This window comes from Callorhinchus milii, unplaced genomic scaffold (genome assembly GCF_018977255.1).
Source record: "Callorhinchus milii isolate IMCB2004 unplaced genomic scaffold, IMCB_Cmil_1.0 Scaffold2, whole genome shotgun sequence".
Classification (NCBI taxonomy): domain Eukaryota; kingdom Metazoa; phylum Chordata; class Chondrichthyes; order Chimaeriformes; family Callorhinchidae; genus Callorhinchus; species Callorhinchus milii.
Window position 1 is genome coordinate 47,619,552 of NW_024704743.1, and position 27,111 is coordinate 47,646,662.

A 27,111-nucleotide genomic window follows, 5' to 3' on the forward strand; every position below is an offset into this window, starting at 1 on the left:
AACTGACTGAAGTAAGGGTACAGAAGGACGCTCGAGATGTAACCAAGGAGCATCCTGAAAATGTATGTACCATACGTGCACGTATGGTGCAATTCAGGGCGGCTTCTGAAAGCGGCAAGTGCACCTTATCAGGGTGTGTGAGAGTGGGCACATGATATGGTGTACATAGGGGCGACTCCCGACTGTTAAAGAGAGCGTCCCCAAACAATGTGTGCACAACCTATGTGTGGTGAAGGAATGCACTGTAAACAACAGAATGTTTTTTGTATCGGAAGAAAAGGAAAACATTGTAACAAAAGGTGTGTTTGTTTGTCTGTTGTTCTAAATATTATATTTATAAATAAATATATATTTTTTAAAAAAGCTGTTTGATAGGAAAATTAAGGCAGGATTTAGTCTGGTTCCCACTCACGTTCATAAACAACTTGAGCTTCTATCTCATGGCTTAAGCCAAATTGTATGCACATTATTGAACTCCAGCTGTGAGGTCTATGCCTGGCGCCACCCATACAAGATATAAATAATTTTCCTAATAACAGATACAGTAGAGGGGAATTCTAGAATAAGATGTGAGTAGGAATGTACAACATAAATTCTAAGCAGGATTTTAGAAATGCAAATCATTCACTGAAATATCCTGTTATTTATGTTAGCCAGGAGACTCTACAGTTAATGGTGCTACAATACTGAATTTCTGACTATTTTGTGCTCATTCAGGGCGGACTGATTGTCTTGTCATTTGCAAATCAATGTTTCTTTCACCACCTTTCTATAATGATTTTCCCTTTCTTGCATAGATAATACTGTAAAAATCATTATGTACAATGCAAAAGTGTGTTCTAGTAGCGTATGCTAGTAGAGCATAGGCAGGGTTAACCACATTGTATTTGCAATGTGTGAGTAATTTGAAATATGATGCACTTGTCTTCATAAAGATGAGAGAAAGCAGATTCACCACACATAACCAAACTTGTGAAGTTTTAACTAATACATACATGCAGAGGAATAATGTTCTGCAAGATCAGAGGAAATGTGTCCTTAGTGAACTTTTGATACCCTGGATACAGTTAAATGACATTTTTAAAAAACAAATTCTGTGGTTTCTTGACAGATTGGTAGCCCGGAGCAGTCTGTTCCTATTCCTTTTTATTAAAAAACCTGGCTGTATTTGTTATATCAGGAACATTTCATACTAGAGATAGTTATTTTGTACTAAGCTATATTTTCCAACTTCCAGTGGTCAAATTTAATTAGAAAGAGAAGGAGTGTAGGACAGGAAATTAGTATTTGTAAGAGGACCAGAAAAGCTCCTGATGTCCATTGCACACTAGTAAATGTAATGGACTTTAGTAATCAGGAATGTTTTAAAAATTGAACATTAGCAATGTCCCCACTAGCAACTGCTGATATATTTCAAGGGAAGTTAAGCAACCTACAGCTTGGGTTGTAAGGGGGCAAAAGCAAAGAAAAAATGCCTAGGTTTATGGGATAATTTGACAGCTAATTGTTTAAATTATTGGCCCACACTGTCCAAATGATTGCTAAATTAAAGCAAATTTACAAAATCTTTCTGGGATATCTGGAAAGCCACCATTTGCTGTACAGAAACTATTCTAAGGAAAGAACAGCAAGCATAACAGAGCTAACATAAAATAGCACTGGCCGAAGCCAGTGAATCGAGTACATCTAACTGATATGGAAGCTTTTTAAAGTGGGATGTTAATCAACTGAATAATTATTCATCTCCACTCTGTCCTGTGAAAGCAAAAATATGTATCAGATTGAACTGGAACAGCAATCCGCCAATCGACTAACAACTGGGTTCCTACTTACTGCTAGGTAAACAGAGAAGTGTGGAGTAAGGCCCAACATTCACCCTACCCGGGAAATGAACTCAGGTCTCTCGCTTGCGAGGCGAGAGCTCTAACCACTGAGCTACAGGACTCCAGATTATTTGCATTCAAATATGAAATTCCTTACATTTGATATAAATCTTTTCACGTCAAGATGACGTCCAAAGTGCTGTATAGTTAGTGACTGTGTGTTTTAGTTAGCGAAATATGTCCATATAATATAAACACACACCAACATCATACAAGCTAAATTCACAACATTTTACAGTTGTGTGTTTGAAAAACAAATGTTTATGATTTTGGCCATCCTAATTCGCTCATTCTTTCCTCCTCAATCATCATGCCCCATCTATCCCCGCTCCCCACTCACTTGTTTCTCCTCTTCTCCTGCCCTCTATGCTTCTTTTTCCTAATGTATTGTCCCGCAGCCTCTCCCTACTCCAGCTTGAGCATCTTCCACCTTCCCAGCCAATCTCCTCAGCTCTACCACTCAGAAAACCCAATTGATTCAGAAGTCTGCAACTTTCTGCCTCAGTACTTCCGCCTTGACCCCTCCTTGCCCATCTTTAGATCGAAGACCTTCCTCTTCAACCATGCCGAAGATCATCTCCCCTCTCTCCCTACCTCGGCATCAAGCTCCGCCACTGTTACGTGCTCTGAGATGCTACCCTGTATGATGGGTGCTATATAAATACAAGTTGCCATTGGTTGCCCAAGAACAGACACCCAACGACCCCAACCCCAATCTTAGCATCAGGCCCACCAACCCCATGACCTGGGAGTGAACCCCTCCTTGCTCATTCCCATTACTGCTCATCCCCATCACCCCCTTGGCCTGACACCCCCCTGACCGCCCGCCCAACCCTCTGAAAACTCCTCCATCACCCTTCCATTCCCTCACTTCATTCACCACTATCTCTTCCCCCAGGTTGCTCATTTCAGCTAAAATGACCTCCTCCCTCAGGCTTCTCAGTTCGTCAGCTCTTCCCTACACAAGAGGCAAACCATCCAAAATTATGCAGCTCCAGTCTCCCCTGCATCATGCTGCATAATCCCTCTCCCCATCCTCACTTGGCTCCCCATCCTCACTTATCTTCCCTTTTCCTCCCGGATCAAATTCAAGATTCAAGTCCTCACTTTCAAATGCCTTCATGGCCTCGGCTCACCCTGTTTCTGTGATCTCCTGCGATCCTTCTGCTCCATCTGTTCTCTTTGCTCAGCAAACACTGGCCTGTTCTCCACCCACTTCAGCTATATATAACTTTAGAACTTGTAGAATTGTGTGCCCCCTCCCTTCCACCTTCAAACACTTGAATAACATTAGAGCACGAATCTACCACTCAAATAGTCAACGTTATTACATTTATTGTAGCCCTTCCATACTTTATAATAATAATAATAACTTTGATACCTTTTGAGATAGCTTTGCAAAGTGACAGGTGCTTTTTAAATGTAAATTGTTGTTGTCGTCATCAACACTCATGTTGTAACTCAGTGTATTTTGTGAATAATGTTTCTCCTTGTATATCCTTTGTATTTCATCTAAAGTTATATATTTTTCCTTTGCACCTTAGCTTACATCTTCAACCATTTATCTAATAATTGAACTAGGAGAAATGGCAGGTGATCTGATTTCAGGGCTCTGTTCTGTCACAGTAGGCTGGTGTATTTCTTGTTTAAATTATATTCTGTTTTCCTCTGATGGTATGGCTAAACTTGTAGAATTGTGTGCCCAAACACTTGAATAACATTAGAGCACGAATCTACCACTCAAATAGTCAACGTTATTACATTTATTGTAGCCCTTCCATACTTTCTATTTCAAATAAACCTTTTTAAAAATGTATTAGTCGACCATTTCAGCATAGTGGGGGACCATGGAATATTATGCAGAGATAAAGTCCAGGAATACCATTGAGAACTGGATGATTTATAATACTAATAATAATCTTTGTATTTGATGTAGCACCTTATCACGTCTTCCAGACATCTCAAAGCGCTTCACAGAATATACTGTAAAGTGAATTGACTGTGTATTTTGTGGGTGAAGCACAGCAGCCAATTGCACACAGCAGTGTCCCACAAACAGTCACACAAATTATTATTTTGTTTTGGGAGGGATTATTACCCCTTGAAAGCGATCCTGCAATCGACTAACAATCAGGTTCCTACTTACTGCTAGGTAAACAGGCGTGTGGAGTATGGAAACTTGCAAAATGTTTCCCCCTGCCTGGGAATTGAATCCAGGTCCTCTCACTTGCGAGACGAGTGCTCTAACCACTAAGCTCAGGACTCCATTTGCATGAGACGTACAATAAAATTCCTCATTCACATTATGTGTTTATTAATTTTACAGCACAGCAAAAATGCATTTAACTCCTTTTTTTGAAAAAATAATCATCCCAGTAACTGATATCTGAAAATTTCTAATGATCTATTTTTGTGGTGGAAAATTCCAGCTGTTTTGAAGAGTTCTGAGAGTATATGAGTTGTGTACAGATACTGCATTAGTATTTTTGTCTGCAAATTACTTCCTTCCTAATGAAAGGACAATCTCTTCAGATGTTTGTTCAATTTAGTTTGAGTGTACAGACTGAATTGTTTACTCTTTAATATAACTGCATGATATTTATTAGAAGCATTTTTATATCATCTATAAAGATGTTGTCTTGGTACTGGGAGTGGCACAGTTTCTGACAAAGGCTATAATGCTAAGTCAACAATGAATGTACACAGTGGACACAGCAGCGGCCTTAACATCTGCTTGCATGCTGCTACATGGAAATAATGTGTTCTTAATAATAGTATTATTATTGTTACTCAAGCTATATGTACATGATGCCACATTTTTAAACATCTACGGTAAATTTGCTGTATTTCTGTAAGCAGTTTTTTAAATGTGTTTAATAACATAATAGTTACACTAATAATAGAAATGTGTATAGATATAAGATTGTCAACATTGAAACTGCTCCTTTTTCTTTTTTCTACTTTATTTTCTCACATTTTTTTATCCCCCTTTAGTTCTACATAATAATTCCAGTTCCCTAGCCTTACAACAACACTAACAAAATTACATTTGTGTAGCGCCTTTCATGTCGGGAGGATGTTCCAAGGTGCTGGACAGTCAGTGTTTCGAACCCGAGCTGAGGGTCGGGATTGGGGAGAGTGGAGGGCAGGGGGGGAAGGAAGGTGATCAAAGGCATGGTTGAAGAGGAGGGTCTTGAGATGGATCTTGAAGGAGACAAGGGAGGGGGTGAGGGAGTGGGACTGCGGGATGGAGTTCCAGAGGATAGGGATAGAGTGGCTGAAGGCCCGCCCACCAATGATGGGGTGGGCAAAGCGGGGGACATGAAGCAGGATGGAGCCCGCTGAGTGGAGGCAGCGAGCAGGTTGGTAGGGGGTTAGGAAGTCGCAGAGGTAGGGGGGAGCAAGACCATGGAGGGTTTTGAAGGTGAGGACTAGGGTCTTGAACTGTATCCTCTGAGTGTTGGGAAGCCAGTGGAGTCGGGCGATGATGGGGGTGATAGGGTCACGGAGCCTGGTGCGGGAGAGAACACAAGCTGCAGAGTTCTGGATGATTTGCAGCCTCTGGAGGGAGGAGTTGGGGAGGCCGGCAAGCAGGGTGTTTGTACAGTAAGCCTGGATGTTATGAATGCGTGTATCAGTGTTTCGGTGGCCTGCGGTTTGAGAAAGTGGCTGAGCCGGGCGGTGTTGTAGAGGTGGGGGAAGGCAGAGCGGTTCAAGGCACGGATGTGGGGTAGAAAGGATAGTTGAGGGTCAAACAAGACCCCAAGGTTCCGGACCGGCTTAGTAAGGTGGAGTGTGCAACCATGGAGGGCGATGCTGTCAGCGCCTGAGGTGTGGAGGCGCTGACGGGAGCCAATCAGGAGAGCCTCGGTCTTGTTGACGTTCAACTGTAGAAAGTTATCTCTCATCCAGGACTTGATGTCTGACAGACATTCTGTCAGCACAGCAGTGGTCCTGGAGTCAAGGGCGGAGGCAGAGAGAGAAGAAACATGTGGAAGTTGACCCCTTGTCTTATTATCTTCAGTGAACTCATCTCATCAGAGCCCTCTGTTAATGTAATGTGTTAAATTTTTTGGAAGGGCAGAAGTGAGGGGTGGTTGTGACCTGTTCTCGATTCAGCATGAAATATGATTGGCTAAATTGAAAATGGTAAATAATTAATTTGGCATTCTGAAATGATGCTATTTTTACTTGGAATTAATTGCACAGTCCTAAAATGAACAGTTTCTACAACTACCTCTAATCCTCCTGACTTTGTTTCACAAAATCATTAAAATTTGTTGCAAATTCATTTGATGATGCAAGAGAAGGATTCGCCACTCCTTTGGTTAGCAATTTAACTACAGTTTTTCAAATGGAGAATCTTATTCCTGAGGAGTATGTTTTGGGTGCTGGTAGTTGACTTGTCTATGATCTTCAGATTGTTTCCAATTATCTCATCAAACATGGAAGTGATGAAAATCAAATGAGATTTCATTACAATAAAGAGATTCTTGAATTGGAGAATACTGTGAATTATACTATTTCATTCTTAAGTGTACAAAGATTACTCTGTAAGACTAGATAGAATTCACATTTCTTTTTATATTTGTCAACACCAGAACTGAATTAGTACAAATTTTAAAATAGAATTTCATCTTAAACAAAAATAATTTGAACATTTTTATCTTTTGGAAAGAGGTATAAATATAAAATATTGAAGTTTGTAGTTTTCTTTCTAAAAATCTAAGAATAATAGTTTTTTAAAAAGTTATACACTGTACAAACAAGTTCATGGTCAGTTTTCGAATGTACACTAACAGATTTTACCACTGGAGGGCAGCAATACACTATATCTCGCACTGTTTCAAACTTGCACTGGACTCAACCTTCAATTTTAAGTTTCACTGACCAAAAAGTATGCATTTCTGCATGACACCAGATTTAAAAAATAGTTTTATTTACTTCAGTGCAACCCAATTGCTTATCATAATTGCTGAATAAACTGTTACTCTTTCAAATCAATATTAACTTGGGAGAGAAAATGTCTTTCCTCAACTGACACTGAGCAGGACAACCGTACCTGAGTTAAGTAAACTAGTCCTAGATTGTTGCTTGAATGATACAGGGTGATCAGTTCTAAAGTGATGTCTGGGGTCCATAAAAGTAGATCCTGTAGTATAATGGATCTGTGAGAAAAAAAATTGCCTGTTGTTCCATTTTCTGAGTCATCAGTTTGCTGCTCATGTTACTTCTGGAGTGTAATGGCTGGTTTCTTGCCTCGAGGAAGCTAGCCATTCAGTCATAACTGCGCTTCTTTAGCACTTTTAGCACTAGTAATATTCATCAGAGAGGTTGCAACAACCTGGCCAGTTTCCTGTGGGTGTCACACATGCTGCGCAGGATACCGGACAGACTAGCCATTAGTGTACTGCAATTCTGGTAACTCCAGATTCAAGCAAAGCCTGTTTTATAAGCAGGCTTTTGTTTTAGTGAGAGACTTTATCAACTGGGTTACTCTGTTTAATGTTCCGTGCAATAACTGCATGCAATTTGAACACAATGCTCAGAAATTAGAAGATAACTCACTCGGTTTGCTGGATAGTAATTTCCAAATGTATTTAGAATATTTGTAAATTAAGGTAATTTTACAGCCATATTTTAAGAATATGTGAACACTTTCAAACAAGATAAGTCTCAACCTCAATTGACATATTAAAATGTGATTGGCAAAATGCATAGCGGAAAATGTTATTGCTATGATAAACTGAAATGTCTGAAAATGCTGTGAAGAATAGAAACAATTTGGTTTTATTTAATTTGTTAGTGGCAGCAAGTTGGGGACGACAATAATTTCAATTGAATCATTATGATGGTCTTTTAAACCACAAAGCTAATTTGAACACAATGTTCAGAAATTAGAAGATAACTCACTCGATTTGCTGGATAGTAATTTCCAAATGTATTTTGAATATTTGTAAGTTAAGGTAATTTTACAGCCATATTTTAAGAATATATGAACACTTTCAAACAAGTCTCAACTTGACAATGCTTTATGATTGTCAGCAGAACCCTGAGGTTGAGGGGCATACTTTCAGTAGATAGTACTCACCCCTTGCCATCTTTTGTAATTTTTAAGAAAGTACATCTCCCCACTTAATGTTGTTCCCTCTCCCACAATGAGCTGTCATTTTAGGTCTTTGTTCATACCCAGAGGCACTCTAGCTGTGATAGTCCCCCTGGTTTAGGGACTTTAATATTGACTCTAAACTGGACTAATACTTTGGTGCCCAAATACATGAGTGGAGCCAAACCAGGAGTCATATTGGCCAGCGGTTATATGAACATTCAGGTATAAGCAAAGACCTGGAATGCTAGGACTCAATGAGTTCTTCTTTTAAGACATAGTAAAGACAGAATTCAACAATTTACTAAATTCTGGATGCTTTTAAATGCTAGATAAATAGAGTTAATATTGACCCAGGGAGAATTCTGCCAGGTGGTTCGATACTTTTTCTGTTTAGTAGATGTGAAAGGTGTGATGTAAGTGAAAAAGTATTGTTGAACTACAGTAAACTGATAATGTGTCACTCCAAGAGAAAAGGGTTCAGTGGTGAGTTAGGCATATGTATAAATACATAAATAAATGTGGCCAGGATATTGATAGCATGATGATTTAAGTGGTAGTGACAAGTTAAGTCAGAGGCGAGTTATCAGGAGTTTACTGTATGTTATACGATAAGCAGGTCTTCAAATGGAATACAGGCAATACTGTATACATCTATGCATTAAGCATTAACCCTTTCCCCCTCAGATGTTACAAGGCTTTCCACTATTTTCAATGGAAATTCATCATCTTGCCGGCTTTGGAATGCTTAAACAGTTGTCACTCTTCATGAGTAAATTCTGTCCATTGCAAAGCTTTCCTGTGATAAGAATTTCCTGGCTGATGATTTGTGGTACTTTCTTTATTCAGTCTGGGCAAATAATTTTCACCAGCTGTTTCAATTCAGTGGGCTTAATGTGTTCATAAATACTTCCAGCAAAAGCTCCAGTAGATTTCATTTAGACGTTGGTGATTATTTTTCCGGTTTCATATGGTCAATACATATAAGCTTATAATGTTGCTTTTCTTTCCCTCCACCCTTATTGGAAAGTCTTTTCATCTGCAGTAAATCTAAGTTGATGAATGAATGCTCTACCCTCTTAAACCACCTCATAATCATTGCCATTTGCCACTAATGTGTCTTACACAAGATTCAACTCTCGAAGCATAAAGCACAGCATTTGCTGTGTTTACTGTACCTGCATGGAGTGCCTGTGAATAGATCATTATCTCAAAATAAATTGTTTTTTAGAAGCCACATGAATGAAGGTTTTACAGCTTTCATTATTTTAATCAATACTATATGGATTTTTTTCTTTTTAAAGTCAAGAGTTTAAGATTTAGCCTGCAGCAAAATATTGAAGGACATTTTTATTTCTGTTGCATGCGATTTGGGGGACTTGGATGAATTTTCAGGACCAATTGTCACAAAAGTTATTTGTGACCCATGTTTTATTGAAAACTACCTTTGCACTATAATTATGACTGTTTTCCAACCACTCAATTGTGGTGCAGCAAGGAGGAGGGAGGAGAGGAAGAGTCCCCTATTATTGAATCATTTACTGGATTAGTTGGGTAGATGTATGGTTTCCATGATTATCCTGATGCCAGTCTAAGGGGAAGAGCGAGAACATTGTTTTAGTGCAGTTTGCAAGGTGTAATTTAACATTTTTATGGACTGAGCTGACCCTGTCCTGCCCCTTCAATCCGCATAAGTATAGATGGCAGTGTTAATGCTACCTATTCTGATGTGTTTTACATAGCAACTGGTTCATATCCTCAGGAATTATTTGGTGTGCTAATGGTATACTTGAGAATCTTTTTGTTGCACTTGATGTTTAAAAATAAACTCAAAATATTATAATTTTGCAAATATTTTGGATACAAGTAATTAATAGGATGTCACATGAAGTGTTGATTAATAGCAAAGTATTTTATGATTTGGTTGCTCAGTTCAATTTTAATCCTTGAGGGATGGGAAGAGGAGGACGTAAGTGGGTTTTCTTTGGGGATGAGTCGGCTTCAAGGTGATATGTTTGCCAATAGAAAATCTGAATTTAGTTGATCTTTGGTAGTCTTGGTAGTCAGATACTTGAGACAGGCATTTCTTTAGCATGGTGATGGATGGCTGCTTGTATCAGACATCTGTCAAACAAAACAAAATATTGAATAGGCAGTGGATCTGAGAGGACTACTGAGAGGATGGATCTGCCTTGGTAGAGATGTTTCTCTCAAAAGTTTTTACAACCAATAGCTGACAATCTCTTAGAGGAAAAAAAAATGGTCATTCATTTCATGGCTGTTTGTGGGATATTGCTGTGAGAAAATTGTCTGCCTTGCTTGCCCATATCTAAACAGTCAATACCCTTTGCAGAAAACTCTGTGAAGCAGTTTGAGATGTTCCAATGTGATTGTGTGACATATAAAATGCAAAGATTATTATTATATTATGATTATTATTGTTAGTGTACAAACTAGTAATCCAAGATCTGAAAGGATTTTTAGTAATCAGGTTTGAAAATCTGGTGTTCCTGTAGTTGAATTACAAAACAACTTACATTTATATAGAGCCTTTCACATTGGGTTGGCTTCTCAGAGAGTTTCACGCAACTGACTAGGAGTTGGGGAGGGGAGCACTCAGGAAGAGAGGGGAAAGGTGGTTGAAAGCACAGTCAAAGAGAAGTCAAGGCAGATTTTAAAGGTGGAGAGGAAGGAGCAAGGCAGAGGGCCTCTTGAGATGGAGTTTTGGAGAATGGAAGTAGAATGGTTAAAGGCTTGCACACCTATGGTAGGGGTGCAGTAGACTGGTACTCGCTGAGCTAAGGAATGGCTGGACAACAACAACAACATTACATTTGTAAAGTGCCTTTCATGTCAGGAGGATGTTCCAATGCGCTGAACAGTCGGAGATGAGGACCCAAGCTGGGGGGTTTTGGGATGAGGAAGGGCAGAGAGGTAGGAGGGCGGCTGAAGGCATGGTCAAAAAGGATGGTTTTGAGTCGTGCTTTGAAGGAGGCAAGGGAGGGAGCGAGGTGAAGGGATTGTGGGATGGAGTTCCAAAGGGTGGGGGCAGAGAGGCTGAAAGCCCAGTCGCCGATGGTGTGTCGGGCCGGAGACATGGAGCAGGCCGGAGCCTGCTGAACGGAGGGACAGGTCAGAGAGGTAGGAGGGAGCAAGGCTATTGAGGGCCTTGAAAGTGAAGACCAGGATTTTGAATTCTATCCTCTTGAGAGATGGGAAGCCAGTGGAGCCGGGTGAGGGTGAGGGTAATGGGTTCACAGAGCCTGGTGTGGGAGAGGACTTGATCTGCAGAGTTCTGGATGATCTGCAGCTTATGGAGGGAAGAGTTGGGGAGGCCGACAAGGAGGGAGTTTCCATAGACGAGCCTTGAGGTGATGAATGAGCGTATGAGGGTTTGGCGGCCTGAGTGGTGAGACAGTAGTGGATGTTGCAGAGGTGGTGGATGGCAGAACGGGTCATGCATGGATATGGGGGAGAAAGGACAGTTGAGGGTTGAACAGGATGCCCAGATTGCTGAATGGCTTGATGAGGTGGAGTGTGCATCTGTGAATGTTGATGCTGCCAATGCCTGAAGTGCGGAGGTGCTGGAGCGAGCCGATCGGAGGGAGGGCCTCGGTTTTGCTGACATTAAGTCAACTTGTAAAGGTAGAGTGAGTGGGAGAAACCATTGAGGTATTTGAATGTGAGAGCCACTTTACTGAAAGAACAAAAATAAATTTCAAAAGTAATTGTTTCCATTCTTTTGGCTCAAAGTGATGGGAACAAAGTTTCCTATTTCAGACTGCTGAAAATGACCAAGCTTAAATTTGGGCAGTCTCAATCTAGTGGACAAACCTAGCCATAATTTGGCATTAAATTGGCATTCTTTCAGAGTTTATAAGAATGCCTGGAGTGGGAACTGATCTGTTGGTTTACTTTTCAGTCTGTGGTTAAAAGGCATTGTTGTGTAATATGCAAGAAGGTTTACTCATGTATTTAACCTGTACTGTACTGGACTCGCTGTAAAATGAATGGGGAGAGTGTTCCATGTCCTAGAATATGTGTCTTTCACCTTACAAATTCTCACCATTTCCACTAAAGTAGTTTCCACTCATCAAACATTGAATTTCTCATTTTTAAAGATCTTGGATTTTTGCCCTGTTAAATATTCTATAATAATAATAATCTTTGCATTTGATATAGTGCTTTTCATGTCTCATAGACGTCTCAAAGCGCTTCACGGAACAGACTGTAAATTGAATTCACTGTATATTTGTGAGCGAAATGCGTGAGCCAGTTGCGTACAGTACTATGGCAATATCCGAAAAGAGAAGAGAGTTTATCTCAGTGTCCTGGCCAATAATCCCCCAAATAAAATTGGTCATTCATTTCATGGCAGTTTGTGAACATTATATCCTATGAAGCCTGTCTTCCTGACATGAAGAGTCTACATCAAATGTAAGGATTATTGTTCATTTATACACTACGGATCCTCTTAGCCCCTCATTAATTTGACCAAGCTTCACCAAACACTTAGATGATAGCTTAATGCTTTGCTATATTTTACACTATATGTATTATATTTTTTTTAAATGGCTGAAAGAAACCTTGTATCATCTTGATAATAAACTGTGGAATATGCTACTGACATTCAGCAACTAGAACCATGTGATGAAAAATGGTTACTTGGGTAAGATAAGAGGGTTGCTAGTGTTCATAAATTGTGCCTTCCCACTTCCACCTCCCCCCTCTGGGCCCCGAGACCCTTATCCATACTTTTATTAGATCCAGGCTTGATCACACCAATGCCCTTCTCGCTAGACTCCCCGGCTCTCTCTATCTGCAGAATATTGAGAACTCTGCAGCCTGTGTCCTCTCCCACACCAGGTCCTGGGAGTGTACCCATCTTTAATTGGCTCCATTGGCTCCCCACCTCCCAATAGAGATTTTTGCCCTCCGCGGACTCATCCAACCCTATCTCTGCGACCACCTACAACTATCAGATACTAATTTCGCTTAGGTCCAGCATCATGTCCCTCTCCCTATCTGCCCCCCTGTTGGCAGGCGGACTTTCAGTCATTCTGGCCCACTCTCTGGAAATCCATCCTAGAGTCCCTCCAACTTGCATGCTCCCTTCTCTCATTCAAGGCCCATCTCAAGATGTACCAATTGTGTATGTTGAGAGGGAATTTTCCATTTGTGTAAATTTAATATAATAATTTCTAAACTTGAAATTTTGATGTTGGCATCAAGACTAGCTACATGGATAAAGTACTGGAGGGATGCTTCTCAGAGCGTCCCGGGGGCAGAAGGAGGGGGGAGGTGACCGCAAGTATGATCAAAAAGGAATTTTTTTTAGGCTGGATTTGAAAGCGGGAAGGGAGGGGATAAGGCAGAGAGATTGAGGAGGAGAGTTCCAGAGTTTTGGGGGGTAAAGGCATGGCCACCGATGGTGGAACAGAGGCCTGAGGGACAAAGAGGGTCTCAGCTGCGTCGGTTGTGAGGTTGGCCCGGAGACGGGCAATGTGACTGAGGTGGAAAAAAGCAGTCCTGGTCAGGGAATGGATGTGGGGTAGAAAGGAAAGCCGGGGATCGAACCTAACGCCTAAGTTGTGCACAGGTTCATTGAGACTGAGGGAGAGTACGAGAGGTTGAGGATTTCAGACCTGCAGGAGAGAAGATGTTGACTGCAGCCAAAGAGTATGGCTTCCATCTTGCCAAAGTTCAGCTGCAAGAAATTTGGGCTCATCCAGGCTTTGATGTCCTTCAAACAAGCTGACAGGATATCAGCAGACTGGGAGTCGCAGGTGGAGGAGGAGAAGTAGATTTGGGTGTCATCCGGATACATGTCTACGATGACATTGCGAGAGGGAGCATGTAGAGAAGGATGAGGGATAAAAGCTTATAGAAAATATAACTAAAGCTTTTTATGACTTCAATTCTGCACATTTTTGTTTACAACAAAAATAATTTGGACCTTTGTAGTTTACAAAATAATTTTTATTATTGCGTGCGCATTGTCGATGTTTGTAATATAGCAGGAAGCCCAGAACTGTCATTTTTCAGGGAAAGTGCCTGATGAGAATCTGCTGTGTTGGTGCTTTTATTCAATAAATTGCTGTTTAACAACATACCCAAGCGCTCTGAGACTCTACCCTACATGAGGGGTGCTATAAATCCAAGTTGTTGTTGTTGTTGATGCAAGAAATACTTGTGCCTTTATAGTGGTCTTCAAATGTCATCCAGAAATAAATTGTGGTTAGTAAAACCTTAGATGGGTTTTTGAGACTAAATGTTTTATGACATGTTTAAATGTCATGTTTCCATGAGAAGGTAAACTGAAAACAGACTGTGACTGAACTTCCTTGGAAATTAAGGAAATTAAATCAATTGAGTCAATTGTGGGAATGCAAGTCCTATTAATGTTTGGTCTATATTTGCAAACAAAATAGAGGAAAACAAAGCAAAAAAATGTCAGGTTGCATAAAAGAAGCATTCAAGATTGGTTCAAAGTCATTCGCGACTGGATTTGCTTAAGGAAGGGTAGGGAGGAGTGTATAGGCTAGGATCAAGTATTGGCTAGCCCAGAGGTGCATGACAAAGGCTATTGGATTAAATAATTTTGGCTTGTCCTCTACACAAAGATTCAGCCTAATGTTGCTTCCCAAAAGTGTTTTAATTTTAGCCATTACAATATTCAACGTTTTTGAATCAATCCCAAACTCTTTTATGAAGGTGCTTTCTTACACTTACTAATTGGTAAATGTTTTATTCCTCCTATGTAGATACTGACCCACGTGTGTTAGAGAAACAGGAACTACAACAGCCAACATATGTAGCACTAAGTTATGTTAACAGGTAAGAAAACTTTCTTATACATCAACATAGTTGAAATCTGGCCATTTTTCAACCTGGTCTGCTTTGTCGTTACCTCATGCTCAATCCTGCCGAAACCCTCATTCACACCTTCTGCACTCCAGACTTGACTTTTCAAGACTCCACCAGTTTTCCCAGCTCTTCCAAAACTCCACCACCCACGTTTTTATCTGCACAAAATGTTGCATGCCCTTTAACCCCATCCTTGCCTTGTCTTCTTATCTCACAGTGGATCAACCAAGATCCTCACCCTCACCTAGACATCCCTTCATGCTGCCTTACCTCGATCTGCTTTACCTTGTGCTCTTCTCCAAACTCATTCTTCTGCTCAATTCCTTAATCCCATGCAGCAAACTCGGTTTGGCCCACACCACACCATGTCTGAGCGAAGCTTCAGCTACTACCCTCTATAACTCCCTCCTGCAAACTCTCTGCGTCTCTCCCCCCTCTCTATCTGCCTTCAAAAGCCACCTAAAAGCCTATCTTTCTACCATACCTATGGGTGCTATTATAAATGCGAGTTGTTATATTTGCTCCATTTAATTCTACATTTGCTAAGTGTAATTTTTTTATCCCTTTTCTGTTATCAATATATCTTTTATTCTGAGATTGGAAATTAAAGAGTAATGGTACAGTTATGGTACAGTGTGCATTTGGTCATAAAGAATTATACCAATTCTACCAATGAATGAGCTGGGTGCAAAGGGGGTGTTGCCACTGGTGGGAATGCTGAGTCTGAGGTGGAGAATTAGGTGAACTGCATGTTTATTTGACTCTCTCGAAGCCTGGTGTTATGAAATTTCTTTATTAAGAGTTCCAGTCAATTGACCTTTATATGACTGGACAACAATCTTTGTTACCTCTGATCTCTATAACCACTATAGTACTGTACATTGTATTTCACATGATGACCTAATATTCATGCTTTTCTCATATCTGCAATTGGGCCTATTCCAATTGATGTGAATATATACTGCAGATTGCATCCAGCACACAACAGACAACAAATTCTTATCTAGTAGTGGATGGCATCAGAAAGTGGTCTTCATGATTTTTCAGTTGAACTGTCTGACCCTGTTACAGTAAGACCTCATTATAATGTAGTGGTTTGGATCCATGAAATCAGACCCGTGATGTAATGGGACATATTGTAAACAACAACAAGAATGCATTTATATAGCGCCTTCCACGTCGGGAAGACGTCCCAAGGCACTGGACAGACTACAGCATTTCAGACCCGAGCTGGGGTCAGGGGGGAGAAAGCAGGGGAGGGGAAGGGGGGGTAACTGATGGCATGGTCGAAGAGGAGGGTCTTGAGGCGGGATTTGAAGGAGGCTAAGGAGAGGGCGAGGCGGAGTGACTGGGGGATGGAATTCCAGAGGTTGGGGGCAGAGTGGCTGAAGGCTTTCCCGCCAATGGTGGGGCGGGGGGGTCGAGGGACATGGAGCAGGCCAGAGCCGGCTGAGCGGAGGGAGCGGGCGGGTTGGTAGGGGGTTAGCAGGTCGCAGAGGTAGGGTGGGGTGAGGCCATGGAGGGCTTTGTATGTGAGAACCATGATCTTGAACTGGATCCTCTGAAGGATAGGGAGCCAATGGAGTCGGGCGAGAGTGGGGGAGATGGGGTCATGGAGTTTGGTTCAGGAGAGGACACGGGCTGCAGAGTTCTGGATTATCTGCAGCCTGTGGAGGGAGGAGTTGGGAAGGCCGACAAGAAGGGCGTTTGCATAGTCGAGCCTGGAGGTGATGAAGACGTGAACAAGAGATTCAGTGGCCTGAGGGGTGAGGTAGTGGCGGAGTCGGGTAATGTTACGGAGGTGAGGGAAGGCAGAGCGGGTCATGGCTTGAATGTGGGGGAGAAAAGCCAGTTGAGGGTTGAACAAGACACCTAGGTTCCTGACTGGCTTGGTGAGTTGAAGTGTGCAACCATGGAGGTTGATGTTGCCAGAGCCTGAGGTGCTGAGGCACTGGCGCGAGACAAACAGGAGGGCCTCAGTCTTGTTCACATACAACTGTTGGAAATTTGCCCTCATCCAGGACTTGATGTCCGACAGACAGTCTGTCAGGACAGCAGTGGTCCTGGAGTTGAGGGTGGAGGCAGAAAGATAGAGTTGGGTGTCATCCGCATACATATGGAAGTTGACCCCATGTTTGCGGATGATGTCACCAAGGGGGAGCATGTAGGTATTAAAGAGGAGAGGGCCAAGGACAGAGCCCTGGGGGACGCCAGACGTGACAGTACGGGGACTGGAGGAGAAACCGTTAGAGGCAACAAAGTGGAAACGGTGAGAAAGATAGGAATCGAACCAGACAAGGGCAGACCTGTGAAGATTAAGTAAAGCGGCAGGCGGTGTATGAGGATGGAGTGGTTGACAGTGTCAAAGGCGGCAGAGAGGTCGAGGAGGACAAGGAGGCAGAGGGAGCCCTGATCACAGATGTTCAGAATGTCATTAGTGGCTTTGACCAGGGCTGTTTCCGTGCTGTGGGCAGCGCGGAAGCCGGATTGGAGGGGTTCAAAGAGGGAATGGCGAGAGAGAAAGGAGCGGATCTGGGACGCTGACGACTCGTTCCAGGACCTTGGAGAGGAATGGCAGATTAGAGATGGCTGGTGATGGCCGGTGGTCATTTCTTCAGTGTCATCAGGTAGCCACTGATGTCATTTCCTTCATGCTATAAAGTTACTTTGATGTCTCTTTCTGTGGCGTGTAGGAAGCCAGCAATGCTCTCAGGAGTGTGTTCAGTGGTTCCAGTACTAGCTGCCACGATATCTTCACACGTGCTCACAATTTGCAGAAAGCCAGCCAGTCAGTGTATGGTACGCACACACTGTAAACAGTCCTGTGCATCAAACAAAAAGCTGTTATAATCATTCCACTGTACTTCTGATTTTTTTTTAAATTGTGTGTTTTGGTTTATCAACTAAAGTAATTTTCCTTGTTGTAGGATTGTTTTTCTTTTTTTTCTCTCCACAATGGATTTCTGTGTCATTTATTTCATTTAAAGGAAATCTGCAGTATTTTGTGTTTTATTTAAATATGCATAGTCCCATTAGCAAAGATAAAAACATAATAACATAAGAAATGCTGGACTAAAAAAGACCAAGGTCCATCCAGTTCACCTTCCACCTTCCTGGTAGTTGCATGCACATATATCCCAAACTACATAGGTACTATATCCCATAATGTTATTTCCTAAAAATCTAATCTGTGTTTGAAAGAATTAGCACTTACTGCTTCAACCATCTCCCTCGGGAGCTTGTTCCACAGGTTCACTATTCGCTCATTGAAATAGTGTTTGCGTAGATTTGTTCTAATTTACCCCCCTTCAATCTCAGGCCGTGTTCTCTGGTTTTACTATTCTGGACAAGTTGAAACAGCCTGTCATGATGGAAACATATTGTAAAACGTGGAGATACCAGGATTTCATTCTGAAAATCTGAAACAAAAACAGAGATTACTGGGAACACTCAGCAGGTCAGGTAGCATCTATGGAGAAAGGAAAGTGGGTCAACATTTCAGTTCTATGACCCTTCGCCATTAATCGTTACAGCTCTCTCTTTTCCTCCCCTCCTCCAACAGAGTGCTTTCCATTGATGATCACTTTCTACGTCTTATGCTGAACAAATTTCAGTCAAACTAGCAAAATTTGTCAATAATTAATGTAACGGGAAGTCTTCTGATTTATCATTACATGGCTTATCATAATTGTGGCATTTGTTTCAGATACGGCACAAAAAAATTGCATATGGAATATTTTAATATTCTGTTTTTATTTTCACATGCTGTTACAATGCTTTGAATATTGATAAAGTTGTGCTTTTACAGGAGGATGCATTGATGCAAGCATTAAACTGTTGGCAAAGTTGTAGGTGTTTTCCTAGTGGTGGCCTTAGGACACATAAGGGCTATACTATATACTGTCTTGCAAAGGAATGCAATTGGGTTGGAACCCCTAGAGTGAGTGGAGGGTACACTTTTGTTTTTCCTCTCATTTTAGTTTGCATTCTTCCCTAGGAACTCTTATTGTATAGGCCTTTAGTAAAGGAATTCAGACTGCTTGGTGTTTTTCCAATCTTAGATGAACATCATTCCCTGGCATATGTTCCATAGATTTTTAAAATTATTCTTTTATTTTTGTGCTTACAATGCAACCTTACGTTAATGGTTTTACATTTAATCGTACATTTAACTACAAAAAGCTCCCCTTATTATCTGAAACATTCCATGTTCATTTCTGTAAACAGAGAAACAATTTGGTTATTTATATATTGTGCTGATAGGTGTGCTGAACTTGGGATAAAGACAAAGTGGCAAGATCAAAGTCAGCTGTCAGTTCACAGGAAGCTGATTGAAACAAATCTTAAATGCTACAGTACAGAAGGCCAGTAAGGCAGATGGTTTCATTTATATACATGTGTTTTCACACTCCCTTTTGAATGTGTTTGGAGATGGAATTTAAAAAAAAGCTAAGAAATTTAGGTGATATATGTTGCAATTAACCATTTTTCTCCAGTGAAATATGAAAGCAAAATGTAAAATAATTGACAATGGCTCGCCATCCCAGCCTAGAGGATCAAGTTTAAAATCCTTGTCCTCACTTTTAAAGCCCTCCATGGTTTTGCCCCCACCCTACCTCTGTAACATTTAAATGTAATTGTCCCAGCTGAAAAGAGTGCAAAGCTCATGTCTTGAGGTACTGAGACTCTAGGTAACCTGCCAAAAATAAAATCGAGAACCTGGTTTCCCATTTTGAATAATGCTTTTGACCCATATCCAGAGATTCAACATACAAAAATAATCCACTAAAGTAATGTTCATAAAAAGAGAGGCAGAGTGCACAATAGATTGTTTTTCCCATTATGTTGACTTTTATTTTTCTTTGCATTTTGTTTTTTTTGTGGAGGTCAAACATCAAAACTCTGATGTTTGGGTCCAGGTTGCACACTGGTTCAGTAAGTCTGAGGGCTTGGCCGGGGAGATTGAGGTCTGAGCCGCAGGACAGAAGATGTTAACGCGAACCAATGAGCCAATGTTGCCAATTAGCGACAACGCGTTCCAGAGCTTTGGCAAGGAAGGGCTGGTTGGAAATGGGTTGTTAATTTGTGAGGTTGGAGGGATCAAGGATAGGTTTTTTGAGGAGGGAAATGATGACAGAGGTTTTAAGGGGGAGAGGAGCAGAGCCTGAGGAGAGCGACTGGTTGACTGTGTCGGCCAGCAGCAGGGAAGCAGGGAGAGGAGGGGGAGTTGGGCGACCAGCAGCTGGGTGGGAGGGGGTTGAGGCAGCGGGTGGTAGGCTTCATCTGGGAGATGGTGGTTGAGATGGAGGTGGGAGTGATCGGGTTAAGGGATTGTAGGGATGAGGGAGTGGTAGGGGCTGTGGTGGAAGGAGGGTGTGGTGAGACCATCTCGGGGTGCGGAAGGGGATGTAGGGGAGGATGATGCAGCCAAGCGGATATTTTACATTTTTATTCATGCAAATGTATAAAAAGAAATAAATGCCAGTTCTGGCATTGTAATTATTTGAATCCTGGGAGCAGAAGATAATGAATAAGATATCTTCCTTTCACCAGATTCAAACAGAATTAAAGTTGATATCTCTAGCCATTGAAGGCCAGCGAGCACAGTGAGGTGGGAGTACACTCAGAGAGTTGGGCCGACAGCAGTCCACACGAGGGGCTGTGGAAATATTATTTAATTTTTCAGTTTTGGACATGGTTTAGCTAGGTAAGAATTCCGGGTACCTGGAGTCCATTCAAGCTGGGGCTTACTTTATTTTATTCATATAAATATAATAAAAAGAAATAAAACAACATTTTTAATGGATAAAACAATATAACACAAAATTCTCCCAAAATAAAATGAAAAAATAAAAATTTCACGGGGCTCCAGCAAACCCCACAAACTGGGGGATTGTTGGCCTGGATACCAGGAGAGTTTCTAATATTTACATTCAAGCGCTTCATATTTAACATTTTAAATTGTAATACTTATTTTGGTGTGCTTTGTGCTGCGAAAAGAAATGTACAATATCATAATGTGACTACTCACAGAGGTGAAATTGTTTTTGAGTCGATTTAACATTACTGATGAATGTACTGAAAATAATTTACCCACAAACATTTTCTCATTTCCGCATGCCTGCTGATGCTATTACACACAGACTGTATTGTCAAGTAGCCTCTCTACATAGTAATTCCCTTTCCTGGTATGAAGGGTTTATGGCTTTTTCCTGTCATTACTGGCTAATGCCAGCTTTAACCTGATGTTGATAGCCCTCTGTGTGGAATTATGCATGATGGCTTTTAAAAAGGTCTAACATGGTAAACTGTTCTGTTCTTCGCTTTTTTTTGAAGAGCAGGGATGTCAGGAGTAGTTAATCTGTTTGTGTGACCTCCCAACATTCTTACTTTTATGTAGATCTACATCTTCACATCTTTTCATTACAGTTTGTTCAGTGCTTTTTCGTATCTCTTGGCTGGAATGAATTCATGCTGTTTGAAACCTTCAGTGCCCCCCTATACAGATTAATGCGAAATAAGAATTGGCTAAGTGCTTGCCAGAAAACTCTTCCATCAGAATAATACAATAATAATAATAAACCTTGTATTCGATATCGCACCTTGTCATGTCTTCGAGATGTCTCAAAGCGCATCATAGGATATACTGTACAATGAATTGACTGTATATTATGTGGGTAAAACACGGCAGCCAATTGCCCACAAACAGTCGTGGATTGAGTGACCAGTACAAGCTGTAATGTGTAATACAAGCTGTCACTATTGGACAACATTCATCCACTGTCTCTGCCTCTTTCTGTGTGTCTCTAACCCTATACTATTCAATAAATGGAATCTTGTTGTTGTTGTACTGTACTTATAACAAATTGTTAAATTGATTTACTTTGCCTTCCCACTTCACAATCGAGGTTAAATCACAGACTTAGTGTCTTTGCATATACAGTATATACAGTATATATTCATTCAACTTTTTGCAGGACTTGCACTTTTGTGTCAGCGCTTGTTACAAACCTTGTAATTTGGATACCACAGTGGTGAAACTTGATGGTGTTTTTAAATGATACAATTTTCTTTGCTGAACATTCATATCTGTTGTTTGCTGCAATTGTGTAGAAATTAAAACTTATAATTTACAGGACAATAAAGTATGCATTTTTATAGTGACTTTCATGTCAGGAGGTCAGCTCCAAGTGTTTACACTATTGGCTGGGTATCCGTGCCAGGGTGTGGGAGATGAAGAGGGGAAAGATGATCAAAAGTGCAGTCAAAGAGGTAAGTCTTTAGGTGGGCTTTGAAAGTGGGGGAGGGGAGGAGGAGAGGAGTCAAAGTGACTCCTGGATGGAGTTCTGGAGAGCAGGACAGAATGGCTGAAAGCTTGTACGCAACTGGTGCAATGATGGGGTGGATAGAGCCGGAGACATAAAGCAGGACAGTGTTCACTGAGCGAAGGTTGGGACCAGGTCAGTAGGGTTGTACGGTTGTAGGAGCTTCTAATGTTACAGCATTTAATTTCCCCCAAAGTTTTAATTTGTATCCATGATCCATTTATTGTTGGCGTAAATGTATAACAGTATATATGTGCATGTATTAAAATTCCCTCTTCTTTCTCAACTGCCTCCTCTCCCCCACTATTACCACTTTGCCTTATGCTGTTGGATGCACTCTCTCTCTCTCTCTCTCTCTATGCCAGAAGACCGTCTCTCTGGCCTTCCTTTGCAGGCGCCATCTAAAATACTTTTGGTTTGGCTGCTAGCAATTGTTGTACTAGTGCAGATGCAGCGACCCTATTTGCTTATGTGTATGGATGGTCTAATAGGTACTCTTATCCCCTTACCTTGCTCCAACGTCCTCTGCTCATTATTACATATGTAGACCCTAAGCTTGCAACTTGTGACCTTGAAGTAATGGTGAGATCAATGACTGCACTGGTTGTTGCAGGCTTTTTGGTCTGGGAGTCAAAAGCTAACCACGGAAAGATGATGAACGTTTCAGATATTTTAAAACCGGTTCAATTGAAAAGGGATATTGCTGTCTTTAAACATCAGTTTTGTGTTTCTGAAATAAGAAATATATGACATGTACTGTCTTGATGGTAATTCATATTAGCTTGGTCAGGTAAGAATATTGCATCTGTCAGCATTAGTATTGCTCTAAAGTAGCTGCCACTAATCTAAAGCCGTCTAGAAAATCCTTATATGTCATGTAGCACCTATTGAAGATTTCTTTAATGGATGAAGAGGTGGGAAAAATAGCTGAATGAGCTAGTTTATATTTGAAGCTCTGCAATGGCTGACTCATAAATTACTGGCACCCGGATGGTATATTACTTTGGACATGGTGATTGACGACTAACACTCCTAGGTCTCATTCAACTCCTATCTTGCCAAATAGTGTGAGGCATTAATAAAGAAAGAAAATAATAAGCTAGACTACATTGTCAAATCAGTTCAATTTAGATCCCCAGATTTCCTGCTCAGGCTATATAGTGCTCTGATCTGGCCGTACCTTCACAAACAGTGAACAAAGTTCCATGACATAAGGTTGTAGCCAGGCTCTAGAAAATACCAACACATCTGTTTTCTAGTGTTAGTGGAATTAATCATGAGAAATAATAATTAGGAAAACTTGGGCTCTTCAGCATTGAAAATAGGGATCTGAGAGTTGAGCTTCTAATATTTGTCCTTTTCCAAGACTTTTGTTGTATAATTTTTTGGAGGGAGTAAAATTCCCACTAGATCTTCTATTAATTTATTCTGTTGAAAAGTGAGTCACTCTTTTTTATATCTTGATAGAACATAGGTGGGGGGTGGGTGGTGGCATAGTTTACCGTGATTTCATAGTTTAGGCTGACATTCCTGTGCAATCATCGAGTGCTCCTCATTATGGAACCTTACTGTTGCAAATAAATGGCTGTCATATTTACCTACAAACGAAAAGCACTATGTTTGAAAGCAATTGCTTGTGAAGCACTTTGAGACATTTTGACATAAGGGTTAGGAAAGTGCAAGTTCTTTTGCCAAAATGAGCTTGCTCTCTCATGGAAATGTATAGCTTTAATGGGACAGAATATATTGAGAGCAAGTGGGATAACCTTGAGTTCAATACTTGAATTCCTAGAATCTATGGCATTAGTTTTAATGAGACAATCCTAGTTATTTTGCATGCTGAAAAGTCTAGAAGCTCTAGGGAAAGGAAATTTTCTTTTCAGGGGAGGGGCAGGGGGAGAGGGTAATATGTCCATGTGGATAGATAATATATTTTACATAAAAACTCAGGAGGGAATTTGAAACTAAATGGCAAACACATGATGACAAGATGAAGAAAGCAGATGTGGAGTGGAGGAGAATTCGGTTAACACTCCACCACCAATGGCCTGCATCCAAATCCGCACTGACATGAAACCCATTACTGATGTGGATCGTGACTAGAAGCATGCTTGCTGAGCACTCAGAATAGAATTAGCAGACATATTTTGTGTTTGGAGTGCAATAACATTGTTGGATAAGTTGGAGGAACTGACCTGGTTATGTTGGGTGCTGTTAAGTATGTCAGCTGTTCAGCAGAGGGTTTTTGGGGAGGGGCGGGGATTCAACCTCACATCTCCATGTGTGGCAGACTTTTAAAATCAAAAAACACAATTTGAAATGGATGTGAAACTAAATCCTTCTCAAACTGCTTCATGTAATTTCTGTGAAATGTAGTGACTTTTTGTTGACAAACAGCAACTGTTTGCAGCAGCAAATTTCCACAAATAATAGCACTCTCCAAGGAAAATACTGCACAACCTCTTGTTTCTTCCCCTTCCCCCACCACCACAAAATTAGAGAGGGCCTGTTAAATCCAGAGGCAGTCAGTAGGCCTGTTAAAACACATAGGACTTCAATTAGTACTGTGACTAAACATATCAGTATTGCTGGGGAGGGCTGCTCTCACTCTTAGATATGATTCCTGCCATCTGCAACTCAGCACTGGTTGCTGTAGTTTAAAATCTTAAGTTATAGTGTGTAACAGATGTAAGCTGTCTGACAATTATAGCTGTTTCATTACTTCTCTAGTTTTACACAGATTTCTGGAATCCTGTCTAGTTCTGTCTGTTTGCCCTAGTGTTCGTAATAGGAATTTGATGAACATGAATGTGTTCAATCATACATTAAAATACTATTCAAATGCATTAAAATATATAATGCATAATCTCTCATTCCAGTTTAGATTTCACTTGCATATCCTGTTGCAATTTGAGATGTAGCTTAGTTTGGCTCCCCCAGTATAACATGCATCTCCAACTCCAATCCCAGACTTGTGTGCTCGAGAGCAGATGCACAATACCGGCCTCTCGGTTCACTGCCAGATGTGGCTCGAACGCCTTTGAGCCGACTGCTTCTCCCTCACAAAAATGCAGTCTACTACAAGGCTCTGAGTTTAAAAATAATCGCAAATTCCTGTTTTCACCACAGCTCTCCTCTGCAACCCCCTTAAGGACACTTGATCGTCACCTAAAGTGCAAAAATATCAGACATCAGGGCCATGATGAGCGCTAATGTGGGCAAGATGGAAGGTATCCTTCTTGGTTCCCATCAACACCTTCTCATCTGCGGCTCTGACCTTCTTAACTTCCCTGGCCAATCTATCAGACTCATTGAATTTGTGTGCATCCTAGGCGTCAGGTTTGATCCCTAACTGTCCTTGCTACCTCACAACTGACCTCACCTCAACCTTCACGGTTCTGTCCTTGACTGGTTCAGGTCGTACCTCTCACACCACCTCCACTTTGTCTCCACAATTGGTTTCTCCTCTATCCTCCGCACCATCTCGTGCGGCGTTCCTCAGGGCTCTGTCCTTGGTCCCCTCCTCTTCAATATCTATATGCTCCCACTTGATGACATCATCCGCAGACATGAGGTCAACTTCCACATGTATGCGGATGACGCCCAATTGTACCTCTCTGCCTCTGCCCTTGACTCCAGGACCACGGCTGTGCTGACAGAATGTCTGTCAGACATCAAGTCCTGGATGAGAGATAACGTTCTTCAGTTGAACGTCAACAAGGCTGAGGCTCTCCTGATTGGCTCAGTCAGTGCCTCCTCACCTCAGCGCTGACAGCATCGTCCTCCATGGTTGCACACTCCACCTTACTAAGCCGGTCCGGAACTTTGGGGTCTTGTTTGACCCTCAACTATACTTTCTACCCCATATCTGCGCCATGACCCACTCTGCCTTCCCCCACCTCCGCAACGTCACCCGGCTCTGACACTGTCTCACATCACAGGCCGCTGAAACCCTCATATATGCTTTCATTACATTGAGGCTTAACTATGCAAACTCATTGCTTGTCAGCCTCCCCAACTTCTCCCTTCACAGGCTGCAGATCATCCAGAACTCTGCAGCCCGTGTCCTCTGCCGCACCAGGCTCCGTGACCCTATCATCCCCATCTTTGCCCGGCTCCACTGGCTTCCTGTCACTCAGAGGATACAGTTCAAGATCTTGGTTCTCACCTTCAAAGTCCTCCATGGTCTTGCTGCCCCCTACCTCTGCAATCTCCTAGCCCCCTACCATCCTGCTCGCTCCCTCCACTCAGCAGGCTCCGGCCTGCTTCATATCCCCTGCCTCGCTCGCCCCACTATTTGCGGGCGGTCCTTCTGCCACTCTGCCCCCACCCTCTGTAACTCCATCCTGCAGTCCCCCCACCTCGCCCCTTCCCTTGCCTCCTTTAAGATCCATCTCAAGACCCTCCTCTTCCATCTCCCAGCTTCTCAAAAATTGACAACATCCACCTGGCAGCTTCATCCCTCTACCCCCGCTCCTTAAAAAATTATATCATCCACAGACACAGGTTAACTTCCACATGTATGCGGATGACACTCTACTTTTCCACCTCCAGCTGCGACCCCCAGTTCCCTGATATTCTGTCAGCTTGTGTGTCAGACATCAGGAGCTGGATGAGCGCAAATTTCCTTTTAAACGTCAACAAGACGAAAGCCATACTCTTTGGCTCTCGCCAACGTCTTCTGTTCCACGGTTCTAACCTCCTCAACCTACCTGACCTGTCCTTAAAACTCTTTGAACCTGTGCGCAACTTAGGCATCAGGTTGGATCCCCAGTTATCCTTCCTCCCCCACATCCGGTCCCTGACCAGCACCGCTTTCTTCCACCTCCACCACATTGCGCATCTCCGATAATACCTCACTTCAAAAGCTGCCAAAACTCTTGTCCACGTCTTTGTCACCTCTTGGCTGGACTACTCTAACGCCCTCCTC

At 41.8% G+C, this 27,111-nt stretch overlaps 1 protein-coding gene across 1 annotated transcript in view; it reads left to right on the top strand.

The window, feature by feature from the left end:
* Positions 1–27,111, top strand: part of jazf1b (JAZF zinc finger 1b) — a 138,841-nt gene that overhangs the window by 40,225 nt on the left and 71,505 nt on the right. The window contains exon 2 of the mRNA XM_042331821.1: positions 14,754–14,826. Coding sequence (XP_042187755.1) covers positions 14,754–14,826 — 73 coding nt within the window. The remainder of the gene's footprint in view (positions 1–14,753; positions 14,827–27,111) is intronic.